Genomic DNA, 17,289 nt, shown 5'->3' on the forward strand with positions numbered 1-17,289 from the left:
TTTTATTATGCAGCTTAGCTATAGTGCTATGCTGTTCATGTCTGCTTAATCATGCACCTTGTATTTACATTGTGATATTTCAGAGTTTTTAACCATGGTTAATAGTCCTGTTTATTATAGATTTTAGTCTGTGGTACATTTGTCGTTTTTTAGGATTATGTATGTCAGTTCTGCTTTAGCCTTGTATCTTAGTCTGTGTTCACACTGTGAGTCTCGTTCCTGTTCTGTATCCTGGTTCCTCCATGTTGTTTGGAGTTTGGTTTTGTGGAGTCTGTTCAGACTCATCTGTTTCTCAGTCTAGTGTTCTGTGTATTATGTTTCTGTTTCCTTCTAGGCCGGTATTCTGATCAAACAGTGGAGTGTGCCCGCTGGCTAGAAGTTTATCTGGAGTTATTGTTGCTGTCTACTCCTTTTGTGGAGTGGGGTGTCCAGTTTGTTTCTGTTCTGTGTCCCAGTGTGAACAGTGTCCTATGTTCCTGATCAGTTTGGTGTTTAGCATTCAGTTCTTCTGTTCATCCCCTGTATTTCCTGGTTTCTGCTCTCATTCTATACCTTGTCCAGTTCATTTATTCAGATCTGCTGTTTCTCTTGGTTCCGGTTTTTGAACTGTATGTTAGTATACTATATCCTGCCCTGTTTGTGAGTATATATTCTGTCTGGTATATCTGGTTGTTTTGTAGTTTTCTCGTTATGTTTCTGGCCTTTTACCGATTATGTATATTATTTGCTTTTTTACACCCTCTGCACTTTAGCTCAGGAAGGGACCGGCACCATGGTTGTCGATCCGCCGTTTAGGGCAGATGGGCAAGTTGGCAGGGAGAGTGTAATTAGGGACAGCTTAGGGCTCACTTCTCCCTGTCCTTATCCCCAGTCATGACACCTATGTAAAAATGTGGTATATATAACAATATTTTACACATCAACAGGAACCTTTTATCTCCATAGACCACCATCATAGTATGCATTAACCCCTTAACGACGCAGGACGTATATTTACGTCCTGCGCCGGCTCCCGCGATATGAAGCGGGATCGCGCCGCGATCCCGCATCATATCGCGTCGGTCCCGGCGCTAATCAACGGCCGGGACCCGCGGCTAATACCACACATCGCCGATCGCGGCGATGTGCGGCATTAACCCTTTAGAAGCGGCGGTCAAAGCTGACCGCCGCTTCTAAAGTGAAAGTGAAAGTGACCCGGCTGCTCAGTCGGGCTGTTCGGGACCGCCGCGGTGAAATCGCGGCGTCCTGAACAGCTGATCGGACACCGGGAGGGCTCTTACCTGCCTCCCCGGTGTCCGATCGACGAATGACTGCTCCGTGCCTGAGATCCAGGCAGGAGCAGTCAAGCGCCGATAACACTGATCACAGGCGTGTTAATGCACGCCAGTGATCAGCATTAGAGATCAGTGTGTGCAGTGTTATAGGTCCCTATGGGACCTATAACACTGCAAAAAAAATGTAAAAAAAAAGTGTTAATAAAGGTCATTTAACTCCTTCCCTAATAAAAGTTTGAATCACCCCCCTTTTCCCATAAAAAAAATAAAACAGTGTAAAAAAAATAAAAAATAAACATATGTGGTATCGCCGCGTGCATAAATGTCCGAACTATAAAAATATATCATTAATTAAGCCGTACGGTCAATGGCGTACGCGCAAAAAAATTCCAAAGTCCAAAAAAGCGTATTTTGGTCACTTTTTATATCATTAAAAAATGAATAAAAAGTGATCAAAAAGTCCGATCAAAACTAAAATCATACCGATAAAAACTTCAGATCACGGCGCAAAAAATGAGTCCTCATACCACCCCATACGTGGAAAAATAAAAAAGTTATAGGGGTCAGAAGATGACATTTTTAAACGTATACATTTTCCTGCATGTAGTTATGATTTTTTCCAGAAGTACGACAAAATCAAACCTATATAAGTAGGGTATCATTTTAACCGTATGGACCTACAGAATAATGATAAGGTGTAATTTTTACCGAAATATGCACTGCGTAGAAACGAAAGCCCCCAAAAGTTACAAAATGGCGTTTTTTTTTCGATTTTGTCGCACAATGATTTTTTTTTCTGTTTCACCGTGCATTTTTGGGTAAAATGACTAATGTCACTGCAAAGTAGAATTGGCGACGCAAAAAATAAGCCATAATATGGATTTTTAGGTGGAAAATTGAAAGGGTTATGATTTTTAAAAGGTAAGGAGGAAAAAACGAAAGTGCAAAAACGGAAAAACCCTGAGTCCTTAAGGGGTTAAATAACTACTGACCCCCTCCAGGAGTATGGCAAGAATTCTATGACTAAAGCATCCTATGTATAAATATGAGATATAAAGCATCAGCATGACCTAGCGGGTAACATATAGAAGTATTAATGCCCAAATTTTTTTTTTTTCATTGTCACCTTTCAAGTGCCGTGTACTTTTTTATTTTTCTGTTGACAAAGCAATATGAGGGCTTGTTTTTTGCAGGACAAGTTGTACTTTTGAATGCCGTTATTTTGGGGTTTATATCTTATTATCTTTTTTTTTATTTTCTTTGCATTTTAAATTCACGCTGTCAGCAAAGAAAAAAAACAAAAACAATAAGATATGAACCTCAAAATAGCGGCACTCAAAAGTACAACTTGTCCTGCAAAAAACAAGCCCTCATATTGCTTTGTCAACATACCAAATTTCTATAGTTTTTTTTTTTTACATCATTGCCAGAATAGTAACATTTAAAAACTAATAATAATAATTCGTGTCACCACATTACAAGACCCAAAGCGTTTTTATTTTTCTCTCTGATGGCGCTAAGTTAGGTCTAGTTTTTTACGGGAAAACTTGTTGTTTTTATTGAAACCATTTTGGAATACATACGACTTGGCTTTCTTTTCATTTTTTTTTCTGTTGTGTGACCAGAATAATATTATTAACCACCCTATGTATAAATATGTGATATAAACTAGGGATTTTCCGATACCGGTATTGGTATCAGGACAGATACTGGACATTTGCACAAGTACTTTTGCACATTTGCATGAGCAAATGTCCGCAATACCTAATCCAATACTAGCCGGCAGGTATCGCGGAGGTGCCAAAGTATGCAGCCCGCCCAGCAGCAGAGCGCGTGTCATAGCTGGGAACTGTGGCTAATGCCGAACATCACCCATCGCAGTGATGTCTGGAATTAACCCTATAGAGGCTGCGATCAACTTTGCATCACAGCATCTAAGTTGATCGCGGTGTCTAAAAGTCCTGAAGTTAACTGCCGTTAGCTCAGGGATGCTGATCGGTATCACCACGGTGAAATCAGTGTCCCAATCAGCTGAGAGGACAGCCGGAAGTCCCTTACCGTGCTCTGTGCCGTCCAATCGTCGCTCCTTTACTGCAGCCATCCATGGCAGGCAGTAGTAAAGGAGCGCCGATAACTCTGATCAGTGCTATGCTATGGCAAATCATTGATCAGTGTACGCAATCTACAGATTGCATGTAATAGTACCCTATTGGGACTAAAAAAAAGTGAAAAAATTTGGGGGAAAAATAATAATAAATGTGGATTAACTCTTCCCTAATAAAAGTTTGATTCCCCCTTTTAAATAAAATAAAAAAAAATTAAAATACAAAAAAGTCCTCTAATAAAAAATAAAAAAAACACACCCTTTTTTTACCAATAAAAAAAAAAAAAAACCTGGTCACATGACATAGAAAAAAACTCCAGAAATACTGTCTGCTTCAGAATTTGTGCCAGAATGGAAAAAAAAATGACTAACTCTCCAATTTACTGAGGAGCGTGGCCATCGGGGAAAGTGGGCGTGACCGCTGAAAAGGGGTGTGTCCCCGACATTTTCACAAAAAAACAAGATATTTACTAAGGTTTCCACAGAAAATGTGGTGGATTTGAGCTGAGAAAAACCCGACAGATCAGAGAATGGGTAAAAAAAAAAAAATTTCAGATTGCGTCTTTAATTTTTACAGAGAACTCTGAAAAAGAAGTGATCCAATTGGTTGCTATGGGCAACAGTGCACAGTTTCCCCCACAATTTCCCCCTATGTGTGTGTATGTGTGTATATATGTGTGTGTTTATGTATATATGTGTATGTGTGCATATGTGTGTGTGTGTATATATGTATGTGTGTGTATATATGTATGTGTGTGTATATATGTATATGTTTATGCATATATGTGTGTATGTGTATGTATGTGTGTGTATGTGTGTGTATGTATATATGTATGTGTGTGTATGTATGTGTGTGTTTATGTATATATGTGTATGTGTGCATATGTGTGTGTCTATGTTTCAGCTTCACTTCCAAACAGCTGAAGATATTTCGATAAAACTTGGTCACATGTTACTTATATGTCAACTACAAACATAGAATAGGTGATTTAACCCTTACCCACCCCCATTTGCGAGGGTCGGGGTTTTTGTTTAAAGTCCCATACAAGTCTATGGGAAATGTAGGTTCCAGCATAACTTCCAAATAGCTGGAGATATTTTGATGAAACTTAGTATACATGTTACTTTTATGTCAAATAATAATACATGATAATTAAATTCAACCTAACCTACCCCATTATGTGAAGGATGTTTTTTTTGTCTTAAGTCCCATGCAAGTATATAGGACTTTCAGTACCTTACTACAAGCTCTGCATGTGGGTGAGTGCATCAGTCCTGCCACACACCATCTCGCATGCCACACACTACCATTTAAGCCACACCCCTTTTATTTTCTACCCTTTTTGTGCATTGGTCCGGCTTGCAAGTCACGCCCACTTCCACAAAACCACGCCTCCTTCTATTTTCGGCCTACAATCTCTTCATCACAACTAAGCCCCACCTGAGGACGGGATATGAGGATGAGATATAAGGTCGGGATATGAGGATGGGATATGAGGACGGGATAAAACAATGGAACATGAGGATGAGATATGAGGTCGGGATATTAGGACAGGATATGAGGTTGTGATATGAGGATAAAATATGAGGACAAAATTTGAGGACGAGATATGAGATCAGGATATAAGGACGGGATATGAGGACAGGATATGAGGACGGGATATGAGGTTGGGATATGAGGTCGGGATATGAGGAAAAGTACCTCCTCATGTACAGTGGGGATCAAAAGTTTGGGTACCCCAGGTAAAAATTTGTATTAATGTGCATAAAGAAGCCATGGAAAGATGGAAAATCTCCAAAAGGCATCAAATTACAGATTAGACATTCTTAGAATATGTCAACAAAAGTTAGATTTTATTTCCATCATTTACACTTTCAAAATAACAGAAAACAAAAAATGGCATCTGCAAAAAGTTTGGGCACCCTGCAGAGTTAATATCTTGTACTGCCCCCTTTGGCAAGTATCACAGCTTGTAAACGCTTTTTGTAACCAGCCAAGAGTCTTTCAGTTCTTGTTTGAGGTATCTTTGCCCATTCTTCATTACAAAAGTCTTCCAGTTCTTTGAGATTTCTGGGCTGTCTGTCACGCACTGATCTTTTAAGGTCTATCCATAGATTTTCAATTATGTTGAGGTCAGGAGATTGTGAAGGCCATGGCAAAACCTTCAGTTTATGCCTCTTGATGTAATCCCCTGTGGATTTCGAGGTGTGTTTAGGATCATTATCCATTTGTAGAAGCCATCCTCTCTTTAACTTCAGCTTTTTCACAGATGGCATCAAGTTTGCATCCAAAATTTGCTGAAATTTTATTGAATCGATTTTTCCTTCTATTCGTGAGATGTTCTCTGTGCCACTGGCTGCAATACAACCCCAAAGCATGATTGATCCACCCCCATGCTTAACAGTTGGACAGAGGTTCTTTTCATTAAATTCTGTTCCCCTTCTTCTCCAAAGTACCTTTGCTCATTCCGGCCAAAAAGTTCAATTTTAACCTCATCGGTCCACAGAACTTGTTTCCAAAATGTATCAGGCTTGTCTATATGTTCATTTGCAAAGTTCAAACGCTGATTTTTGTGGTGAGGACGTAGAAGAGGTTTTCTTCTGATGACTCTTCCATGAAGACCATATTTGTACAAGTATCTCTTTATAGTAGAATAGTGTACCACAACTCCAGTGTCTGCCAGATCTTTCTGGAGGGATTGTGCAGTCAAACGTGGGTTTTGAAATTTTTTTCTCACAATCCTGCGAGCTGTTCTGTCTGATATTTTTCTTGGTCTTCAAGATCTTGCTTTAACTTCCACTGTTCCTGATGACTGCCATTTCTTAATTACATTCCGAACAGAGGATATTGACATCTAAAAAAACGTTTGGCTATCTTCTTATAGCCTTCTCCAGCTTTGTGAGCGTCAACTATTTTCAGTTTCAGATTTCTAGACAACTGCTTAGGCCTCTTTCACACTATGAAATAGTTCCGTTTAGGAACTTCCGTCACAAGTCCCGTCACTATTTCGGGGAAAACCGGCTGTTACAAAACCCCTGACGGCCGGGACTAAATCGCATTGCAGCCTATGGGATTTTATAACTGCCCTTTTGCACCCGTAAATGCCCGTAATGCAGTAATTCATCATGCAGTAATTTTTCCGCCACGATGTCCCGTCACTGTATAACGTCCGTAATGCATTACGGGCATTTACGGGTGCAAACGGGCAGTTACAAAATCCCATAGGCTGCAATGCGATTTAGTCCCGGCCGTCAGGGGTTTTCCCCAAAATAGTGACGGGACTTGTGACGGAAGTTCCTAAACGGAACTATTTCATAGTGTGAAAGAGGCCTTAGAAGAACCCATGGTGCTGATTGTTGGGGCAAGGTCAGATGAGTCTGGGAATTTAAAACCTTTGAGATTGACATCACCTGTGGTCTTCCCAGATGATGATTGAGAACAATCCATGACACTGGCAGGTCTCAGCTTTGCAAAGGGGGCAGTGCATGCTATAAATTCTGCAGGGTGCCCAAACTTTTGCAGACGCCATTTTTTGTTTTTTGTTATTTTGAAAGTGTAAATGATGGAAATAAAATCTAACTTTTGTTGACATATTATAAGAATGTGTAATCTGTAATTTGATGCCTTTTGGAGATTTTTCCATCTTTCCTTGGCTTCTTTATGCACAGTAATACACATTTTTACCTGGGATGCCCAAACATTTGATCAGGCACCCCTGAAATTTTTCAAGAAAATGAAGTATTTCTCACAGAAAAGGATTGCAGTAACACATGTTTTGCTATACACATGTTTATTCCCTTTGTGTGTATTGGAACTAAACCAAAAAAGGGAGGAAAAAAAGCAAATTGGACATAATGTCACCAAACTCCAAAAATGGTCTGGACAAAATTATTGGCACCCTTTCAAAATTGTGGAAAAATAAGATTGTTTCAAGCATGTGATGCTCCTTTATACTCACCTGGGGCAAGTAACAGGTGTGGGCAATATAAAAATCACACCTGAAAACAGATAAAAAGAAGAGAAGTTCACTTAGTCTTTGCATTGTGTGTCTGTGTGTGCGCTACACTAAGCATGGACAACAGAAAGAGGAGAAGAGAACTGTCTTAGGACTTGAGAACCAAAATTGTGGAAAAATATCAACAATCTCAAGGTTACAAGTCCATCTCCAGAGATCTAAATTTGCCTTTGTCCACAGTGCGCAACTTTATCAAGAAGTTTGCAACCCATGGCACTGTAGCTAATCTCCCTGGGGGTGGACGGAAGAGAAAAATTAATGAAAGGTGTCAATGCAGGATAGTCCGGATGGTGGATAAGCAGCCCCAAACAAGTTCCAAAGATATTCAAGCTGTCTTGCAGGCTCAGGGAGCATCAGTGTCAGCCCAAACTATCCATCGACATTTAAATGAAATGAAACTCTATGGAGGAGACCCAGGAGGACCCCACTATGGAGGAGACCCAGGAGGACCCCACTATGGAGGAGACCCAGGAAGACCCCACTATGGAGGAGACCCAGGAGGACCCCACTGCTGACACAGAGACATAAAATAGCAAGACTACATTTTATCAAAATCCTTGTGGGAAAACGTCTTGTGAACAGATGAGACCAAGATAGAGCTTTTTGGTAAAGCCCATCATTCTACTGTTTACCGAAAATGGAATGAGGCCTACAAAGAAAAGAACACAGTACCTACAGTGAAATATGGTGGAGGGTCAATGATGTTTTGGGGTTGTGTTGCTGCCTCTGGCACTGGGGGCCTTGAATGTGTACAAGGCATCATGAAATCTGACGATTACCAATGGATTTTGGGTCACGCCGTACAGTCCAGTGTCAAAAAGCTGGGTTTGCGTCCGAGATCTTGGGTCTTCCAGCATGACAATGACCCCAAACATACGTCAAAAAGCCCCCAGAAATGGATGGCAACAAAGCGCTGGAGAGTTCTGAAGTGTCAGCAATGAGTCCAGATCTAAATCCCATTGATCACCTGTGGAGAGATCTTAAAATTGCTGTTGGGAAAAGGCGCCTTCCAATAAGAGAGACCTGGAGCAGTTTGTAAAGGAAGAGTCCAACATTCCGGCTGAGAGGTGTAAGAAGCTTATTGATGGTTATAGGAAGCCACTGATTTCGGTTATTTTTTCCAATGGGTGTGCAACCAAATATTAAGTTAAGGGTGCCAATAATTTTGTCCAGCCCATTTTTGGAGTTTGGTGTGAAATTTGCTTTTTTTCTTCCCTTTTTTGGTTTTGTTCCAGTACACACAAAGTAAATAATCATGTGTATAGCAAAACATGTGTTACTGCAATCCTTTCCTGTGAGAAGTACTTCATTTTCTAGAAAAATTTCAGGGGCGCCAACATTTACGGCCATGACTGTATATATACACACACACACACATTTTGCATATTATCAGAAATATCCTTCTATCTCCACTTAGCCACTCTAGACCACCAGGAGTATGACAGCAATACATTAAAAAACATAAACTAAAACCTAAACCGTTCTATCCACAAATGTACGATGTCATGTTTTTAGAAGGTTGTCAATTTCTATAAATTTGGGGAAATGTCCCGATTGTGGGCACCTACACATTTAGATATACCCTTTATAACAAGGTGCTACAGAAGCTGGAATCGGTATAACTTTCTAATAGTCCCCCTTTTGTGGGATGGGGGGGCTCCTGTGTTGCGGTCACATCCACATGATGTAGTCTGAATGATGAGTCAGACATGTTACATGTGTGATGACTGACGTGGGTCATCGGGGCCTCTCCTGTTAGTGGTAGAGGATGAGCCCATTCATGATGCTGCTGAGCTGTGACAAGTCGGCTAAGCCTCCCCTATAGGTATTTGCATTGGGCACCATCTTTTATATATACAATTAGGTTCAAAGTTTGCCCAGGACTGCTTGCCTCAGCGTGTTCTCATTTGTCACTGGCCGCACCTCACTAATCCTTGCCTGCCCCCCCTTTTCTCTCCATGTACAGCCCCCGCCTCTATGTGGAGCACACATTTACACACGCATGCATGCACACACACACTGTCACACGCACATACCCAAGCGCACATTCTGCACAGCCTGTTCAGAGGGTGAGCACTGAGCGGAGATGGCAGCTGGTGGCAATCTCAAACTCCTTCGCCTGGGCAAGAGAGGCTGGGAAGAGGGCAGCTACACCGACATGCAGGTACAGGTACCTCTCCCCCTGTCCTTGTCCCCGGTCCCATAAGACAGGTGCGGTTATCCTCTAAAATAATCTCTTTTTTCTGGAGACACATCTAGCAGAGCCGAGTTCATTGGCCACGACTTGTGTTATGTTCTCATTTCAACGTTTATTCATCCAACGCACAAATAACGCGGTCAGCTCTGCTACATCTATAGGTCGCCATTGGAAGCTACTGTATGTCTAGATTGACATGCGAAGATCCCAAATTTTTTTTTTTTTTTGCAGCTATCGACCCCCCGCCCCGCACCAGTTATTCTGGGTCAATAGACGCATCGTCGAGCCCAGCGGTCACCGCTACCGGGCTGTTGCTTCAAATTATTATAATGAAATCATTTGGTAATTATCCGCCATTGAAGCGGATTTTATCCTCACTATTTTTTCTTTACGTAGCGATAGAAATTATTTTGAAAGTGTATAGGTTTTTGGGGGGTGCGGAATAGTTTGACGTATTGGGGTGCAGAATGGTTGGGTGTTGGGGGCGCAGAATATTTTGGGTGTGCAGAATGGCGGCAGGTTGTATTACAAAGATGCTATTTGAGGCTCAGAACATGGAGGCGTGGGCGGCATTTTCGACGACCGGGGCTAAAGCTGTGACCGCGCCGCACGTCACTCTCCGGGATATGTAGGTCAGCACTAAGCAGAATAAGGAATTACTATGGCAGAAGAGAGGCGTTATGTAAGTGATGGATGTACATGGGGCCGGAGGATAAGGGATAATAAAATATGTATACGCGCCATCTATTGGCTGTAGCCTAGAAGTGGGAATTGGGGGGCGCAAGGGTGGGGGTGAGCTGCGATGGTAGGAGACAGGTCATCCGAGGTAAGAGTCTAAAGGCTGATATCTTTTCCGAAGTAGATGGAGCGGAGGGCGATTAGAGGTGGCGGGCGGAGAGATGTGAGGGCGCAGAACGCCACAGCATGTCGCCATTTTTCGTAAGAATCCATACACGATAGAATCCCATCCTATATGTCCATTGCTGTGCCTGCTTATCAAAAATGTTGTTGCGGATTTTTATTTATTAATATTTTTTTTTTTTTTTTTTTTTTTAGCAATTGATGTGTTTTTGTTATGAAATTTGCTAAAAAAAAATTTTTTTACAATAATTCTTGAATTTAAAAAATTCAATAAAAATAAATACTTTGTTATTGCTTAAATGAGTGAACGTTTCTAATAAAAATTTAAGTTTGAATACCACACTTTAAATAGGGAAATATTGTTGCTGAAGCTTTTACAACCAAGTAAAACAAAGCTACAATGTATCAAAGTACAAACACAAAAATGACAGCAGCGCACTACAAGTGCTAAAATAAATGTATTTTAAGGTGCAATAGTGCTATAGAAGTAAATGGAGGTTTTAAGTATACCATCTGTGTACCAGTAATGCAGTGTTTACTAACCAGTGTGTCTCCAGCTGTTGCAAAAACTACAATTCCCAGCATGCTTGGACAGTGGTTGGCTGTCTGGGCATGCTGGGAGTTGTAGTTTTTTCAACAGCTGGAAGCACATTGGTTGGAGAACAATGCAGTTATATGTGTCAGTATGATGTATCAATATGGAGTTCGCAGGGCGTCGTGGGCACCACTGTAGCGACTCCTCAGTTGTGAGAAGCATTAGAAGAGGACATACGAGCAGCTGCTAGATGATTGTTCTCATCCTGAATGTAAAGAAATTCTAAAATACAACCAGTAAGTAAGTATATAAGACACAACTGAGAATTTGCTTATAATTTAACTTATACGGAAAACTTATCAGATTGCGCATAGATAAATAGATATGAGATAGATAGATAGAGAGATAGATAGATCGATATGAGATAGATAGATATGAGATAGATAGAGAGATAGATAGATATGAGATAGATAGATAGATATGAGATAGATAGATATGCGATAGATAGATAGATAGATAGATAGATAGATAGATAGATAGATATGAGATAAATAGATAGATATGAGATATATGGATAGATATGAGATGGATAGATATGAGATGGATAGATATGAGATGGATAGATAGATAGATTATGAGATAGATAGATATGAGATAGATAGATATGAGATAGATAGATAGATATGAGATAGATAGATAGATAGATAGATAGATAGATATGAGATAGATAGATATGAGATAGATAGATGGCAAACAAGTATATAGAATACAGCTGAGAATTTGCTACCACTGTATTTAATATATATATATCTTTTATGGAAAACTAACCAGACTGCATAAATACTGTTCTATAAAAAGAGACAAGAAAGCATATAAGACAGATAATTTGCTACAATTGTATCTAGATAGATATGAGATAGATGGATATGAGATAGATAGATAGATAGATATGAGATAGATAGATATGAGATAGATAGATATGATATACATAGATAGATATGAGATAAATGTGAGATAGATAGATATGAGATAGTGTAATGTCCATTTATTTGTTCTTGTATTTTTCTGTTTACGTGTGTATTCACACACTAGTTTGTTCAGAGCAGTTTGCTATTCCACCTGGATAGGGAATAGTTAATGCTCTGAGAGAATGAGTACTCGGGTGGAGTGATTTAGCCAGAGTTCTCCTGCATTATGGGGCTGGTTATTGAGTGCAATACCACTATGTCTGTATTCTGACTATGTCTGCTTGAGCATTTTCCTTGTATTTATCTTGTCATTTTATCTGGGTTTTTAGCCATGGTTTATAGCATGCTCCTTGTATTTAAGTCTGTGTTACATTAGTCGGTTTTAGGATTATGTCTATTCAGCTTTGTCGGTGTTCACACTATGTCTGAGTCATGCTTGTTACCTTTGCCCTGTATGTTTTATTCCTGTTCTGGAGTCTATTCAGACTCATCCGGTTCTAGTGTAGTGTTTCATGTATTATATTTCCGTTTCCTAATGGGTCAGATTTTGTCCACATGGTGGAGTGTACGCTGGCCAGTAGCCTATTTGGTTTTATTAATTATTAATGGCTACTCCTGTAGTGGAGTGGGGAGTCCAGTTTGTATGTTCTGTGTACTAGTGTGAACATCTGTACCTGCTTGTGATAGTTTTGATAACTCTCCTGTTCAGTTTAGTGTTTTGGATCTCAGTTCTTCTGTTTATCCCCTTCATCTCCTGGATTCTGCTGTATACTCATCATGCCTAGTCTTGTTCATTTTATCATGTCTGCTGTTTAGCTAATATCCGGTTTATGAACTGTTTGTTAAGTCACTATATTCTGCCCTGTTGGTATTTGTATTCTGTTTGGTATATCCGGTTTTCTAGTAGTTCTCTGTTTCTGTTCTGGTCTGTGACCGACTATGTATATTATGTGTTTTTACGGCACTGCACTTTAGCGCAGGAAGGGACCGGCGCCCAGTTGTCGATCCATCGTTTAGGATGGATGGGCAAGTAGGCAGGGAGAGATGTTTTAGGGTCAGTTTAGGGCTCACTCTCCCTGTCCCCTGGTCGGTCCCTGATAGACAGGAGAATACAGCAGCATACTGCTAGCACAAAGATACAGATAAAACATGAAATGCTATATTGGTATATAGCATTATATAATTTTATGTTTTATCTGTATCTTTGTGCTAGCAGTATGCTGCTGTATTCTCCTGTTTGTGTATATTTAGCCTTGTAGCATGCACCTGTATGGACCTGGCATACAATAGTTGTGTATCAGTATGTGCTGGCCAACTTTTTTTTTGTATTAGATAGATATGAGATAGATAGATAGATATGAGATAGATAGATATGAGATAGATAGATAGATAGATAGATATGAGATAGATAGATAGATATGAGATAGATAGATAGATATGAGATAGATAGATAGATATGAGATAGATAGATAGATATGAGATAGATAGATAGATATGAGATAGATAGATATGAGATAGATAGATAGATAGATAGATATGAGATAGATAGATATGAGAGATAGATAGATAGATAGATAGATATGAGATAGATAGATAGATAGATAGATAGATATGAGATAGATAGATATGAGATAGATAGATAGATAGATAGATATGAGATAGATAGATAGATATGAGATAGATAGATAGATATGAGATAGATAGATATGAGATAGATATGAGATAGATAGATAGATAGATAGATAGATATGAGATAGATATGAGATAGATAGATTTGAGATAGATAGATAGATATGAGATAGATAGATAGATATGAGATAGATATGAGATAGATAGATATGAGATAGATAGATATGAGATAGATATGTAGATATGAGATAGACAGATATGAGATAGATAGATATGAGATAGATAGATATGAGATAGATAGATATGAGATAGATAGATATGAGATAAATATGAGATAGATAGATATGAGATAGATAGATAGATATGAGATAGATAGATAGATATGAGATAGAGACAAGAAAGTATATAAGACAGAGAATTTGCTACAAATGTGTGTGTGTATATATATATAACTCTTATACAGAAAACTAATCAGACTGCATAAATACCATTCCATGGATAGCGACAAGAAGCATCTGTAGAAGATGAACATAAATATTTTCACTAGCAAACTCCAACATTCTACACTGATTCACTTGATAATTTATATTAAAGGGGTACTCCAGATAAAAAAAAAAAAAATGTTTTCAAATCAACTGGTGGCAGAAAGTTAAACAGATTTGTAAATTACTTCTATTAAAAAATCTTAATCCTTCCAGTACTTATCAGCTGCTATATAATAGAGAGGAAGTTCTTTCACAACAGCTGGAGGCACCCTGGTAGAAAAACACTGAGCTAAGTAAAAGGGCACAGGGAGAAAAAAAATAAATAAATTGTGACTTCTATAGAGATATAGCTCTGACCTCTATAGAGATATAGTATGAAATTAATCAGCACAGGATTTAGGATATTTTTTCTGGGACTAAAGAGAGAAAAAATGGGTCAAAGAAGATTTTTATAGAAAACAAGATTTTGAGCCTTCTTTTTGTTATTTCTTTTTCTAAGAAAAGCCATTGGCTGTCCGGGCATGCTGGGAGTTGTAGAGTCATAGATTAGAGAACACTGATCTAAAGCAAAAGTCTCCAATTTGTCAACCCAGCACTCTACAGAAGACTGTCGGGGCATGCTGGGAGTTGTAGTTGTGCAACAGCTCAAGAGCCACTGGTTGGAGAATAGTGATCTAAAGCAATAGTCTTTAACCCAGCACTCTACAGAAGACTGTCAGGGCATGATGGGAGTTGTAGTTGTGCAACAGCTGGAAAGCCATAGGTTTAGAGCAGTGTTTCCCAACCAGGGTATCTCCAGCTGTAGCAAAACTACAACTCTCTGCATGGCCGGACAGATATCTACAGGGCTCAAGTCCTGCAGGAAAGCATGGAAACTGAGTTCCTGCACTTTTTCCACAGCAGGTACACTGTTCCCATTAGCAGGAGTCCTGCAGGACCAGCCCTTTAGTGGAAATCGTGGGTGAGTTCCTGCACTTTTTCTCCCCAGGACTTGACCCCTGTATATATATATATATATATATATATATATATATATATATGAATGTAAGGAATATGCAAAGCAGCTCCTCACACCACCTACTCCGGTAGATATATATATTATATATATATATATATATATATATATATATATATATATATATATGTGTATGTATGTATGTGTGTGTGTGAATGAATGAATATATATATATAATTTTTTTATTATTATTATTTTTTTTAAGGCTCATTCAAAAAAATGAATGCCTGCTCCTGTCAAAAAATGCCCATTATGCTACCCGTTTGCTGATTTTGCAAAGGGGTTGTAAAGGGCTGTAAACAGATCCCATTGATGTCAATGGGATTTTTTTTACAGTCCTTTATCACCCGTTTACACCCGTTATGTTTCTAACCCGTTATTTTTGACGGCCGAAAGACGTTCCATGCACAAATTTTTTGCCCGTCAAAAATAACGGGTGAAAAACTGGTCTTTTAAATTTAACACTGAAGTCTATGGGAAACGGGTTACCCTTTAATGTACCCGTTTGTCGCCGTCCATTTCAATCCGTTTTTCACCTCTATTTTCTTCTGAGCATGCTCAGAAGAGGTGGCATGAACCAGGAATTAACGGATTAAAGGATTAACGGATTAAAACGGGTGCAAACGGATATAATATAGGAGTTTTCAACCGTTAACCCCTTAACGACGAAGGACGTATATTTACGTCCTCCGCCGCCTTCCCGCGATATGCGTGACCCCGCGATATATCGGGTCGGTCCCGGCGGCTATCAACGACTGGGACCCGCGGCTAATACAGGACATCACCGATCGCGGTGATGCCCTGTATTAACCCTTCAGACGCGTCGATCAAAGCTGACCGCCGCGTCTGAAGTGAAAGTATCCCGGCTGCTCAGTCGGGCTGTTCGGGACAGCCACGGTGAAATCGCGGCGTCCCGAACAGCTTACAGGACACCGAGAGGGACCCTACCTGCCTCCTCGATGTCCGATCGGCGAATGACTGCTCCGTGGCAGTGAACAAAGCAGACTGGCAGCTCGTAACGTTTAGGACTCCAGCATGAGTCTGAAATGCTTGCTGCCAGGACTGGTAGGGAGACCCCTAGTGGTCATTTCTTCAAAGTGGAAAATTAAATAGAAAAAAAAGCATATTTTTTAATAACATGCAATTGTAAAGTTATTCTGCATACATTAATCTATAATATATCAAAAGTTTTTTTTTATGAGAGGTACCCTTTAACCCCTTAAGGACCAAGGACGTACCGGTACGTCCTTGGTCCTGCTCTTCTGATATAACGCGGGGTTATATGGGACCTATAACACTGCAAAAAAAAAGTGAAAAAAAAAAGTGAATAAAGATCATTTAACTCCTCCCCTATTAAAAGTTTGAATCACCCCCCTTTTCCAATAAAAAAAAAAACACAGTGTAAATAAAAATAAAAATAAACATATGTGGTATCACCGCGTGCGGAAATGTCCGAATTATAAAAATATATCATTAATTAAACCGCTCGGTCAATGGCGTGCGCACAAAAAAATTGATCAATAAGTCCTATCAATGCAAAAATGGTACCGTTAAAAACTTCAGATCACGGCGCAAAAAATTAGCCCTCATACCGCCCCATACACGGAAAAATAAAAAAGTTATAGGGGTCAGAAGATGACAATTTTAAACGTATTAATTTTCCTGCACGTAGTTATGATTTTTTCCAGAAGTCCGACAAAATCAAACCTATATAAGTAGGGGATCATTTTAATTGTATGGACCTACAGAATACATATCAGGTGTCATTTTTACCGAAAAATGTACTATGTAGAAACGGAAGCCCTCAAAAGTTACAAAACAGCGTTTTTTTTTCAATTTTGTCGCACAATGATTTTTTTTCCCGCTTCACCGTAGATTTTTGGGCAAAATGAATGACGTCATTACAAAGTAGAATTGGTGGCGCAAAAAATAAGCCATCATATGGATTTTTAGGTGTAAATTTGAAAGAGTTATGATTTTTTAAAGGCAAGGAGCAAAAAACGAAAATGCAAAAACGGAAAAAACCCCGGTCCTTAAGGGGTTAAAAAAAAAACGGGTTACTAGACCCGTTTGCAACCCGTTTTTTTTTCATGTTCCGTTATTTTACCTGAACGGGTGAATATCGGGACGGGAACCAACGGATGTGTGAACCTAGCCTTATTACATTGTGCGTGCGCTGCAGTGCCGTTACAGTGTAAGCGCCTC

General features: G+C 39.5%; 2 protein-coding genes across 5 annotated transcripts in view; one reads left to right on the forward strand and one right to left on the reverse strand.

Moving 5' to 3' along the window:
* Nucleotides 1-17,237, reverse strand: part of DES (desmin) — a 92,437-nt gene extending 75,200 nt beyond the window's left edge. The window contains exon 1 of one of the 3 annotated variants that reach the window (XM_056537032.1): nt 17,192-17,237. The gene's annotated coding sequence lies outside the window, so the exon portion shown is untranslated. Of the gene's footprint in view, nt 1-14,072; nt 14,092-16,032; nt 16,169-17,191 lie in introns of those variants that run through there. The other 2 variants (XM_056537033.1, XM_056537034.1) reach the window with 2 other exon arrangements.
* DNPEP (aspartyl aminopeptidase) overlaps nt 1-17,289 on the forward strand; it is a 77,403-nt gene that overhangs the window by 29,900 nt on the left and 30,214 nt on the right. The window contains exon 1 of one of the 2 annotated variants that reach the window (XM_056537028.1): nt 9,466-9,558. The exons of the other annotated variant lie outside the window; for it this stretch is intronic. Coding sequence (XP_056393003.1) covers nt 9,481-9,558 — 78 coding nt within the window. The 5' untranslated portion in view covers nt 9,466-9,480. Of the gene's footprint in view, nt 1-9,465; nt 9,559-17,289 lie in introns of those variants that run through there. 2 annotated transcript variants of the gene reach the window in all.

This window comes from Hyla sarda, chromosome 8 (genome assembly GCF_029499605.1).
Source record: "Hyla sarda isolate aHylSar1 chromosome 8, aHylSar1.hap1, whole genome shotgun sequence".
Classification (NCBI taxonomy): domain Eukaryota; kingdom Metazoa; phylum Chordata; class Amphibia; order Anura; family Hylidae; genus Hyla; species Hyla sarda.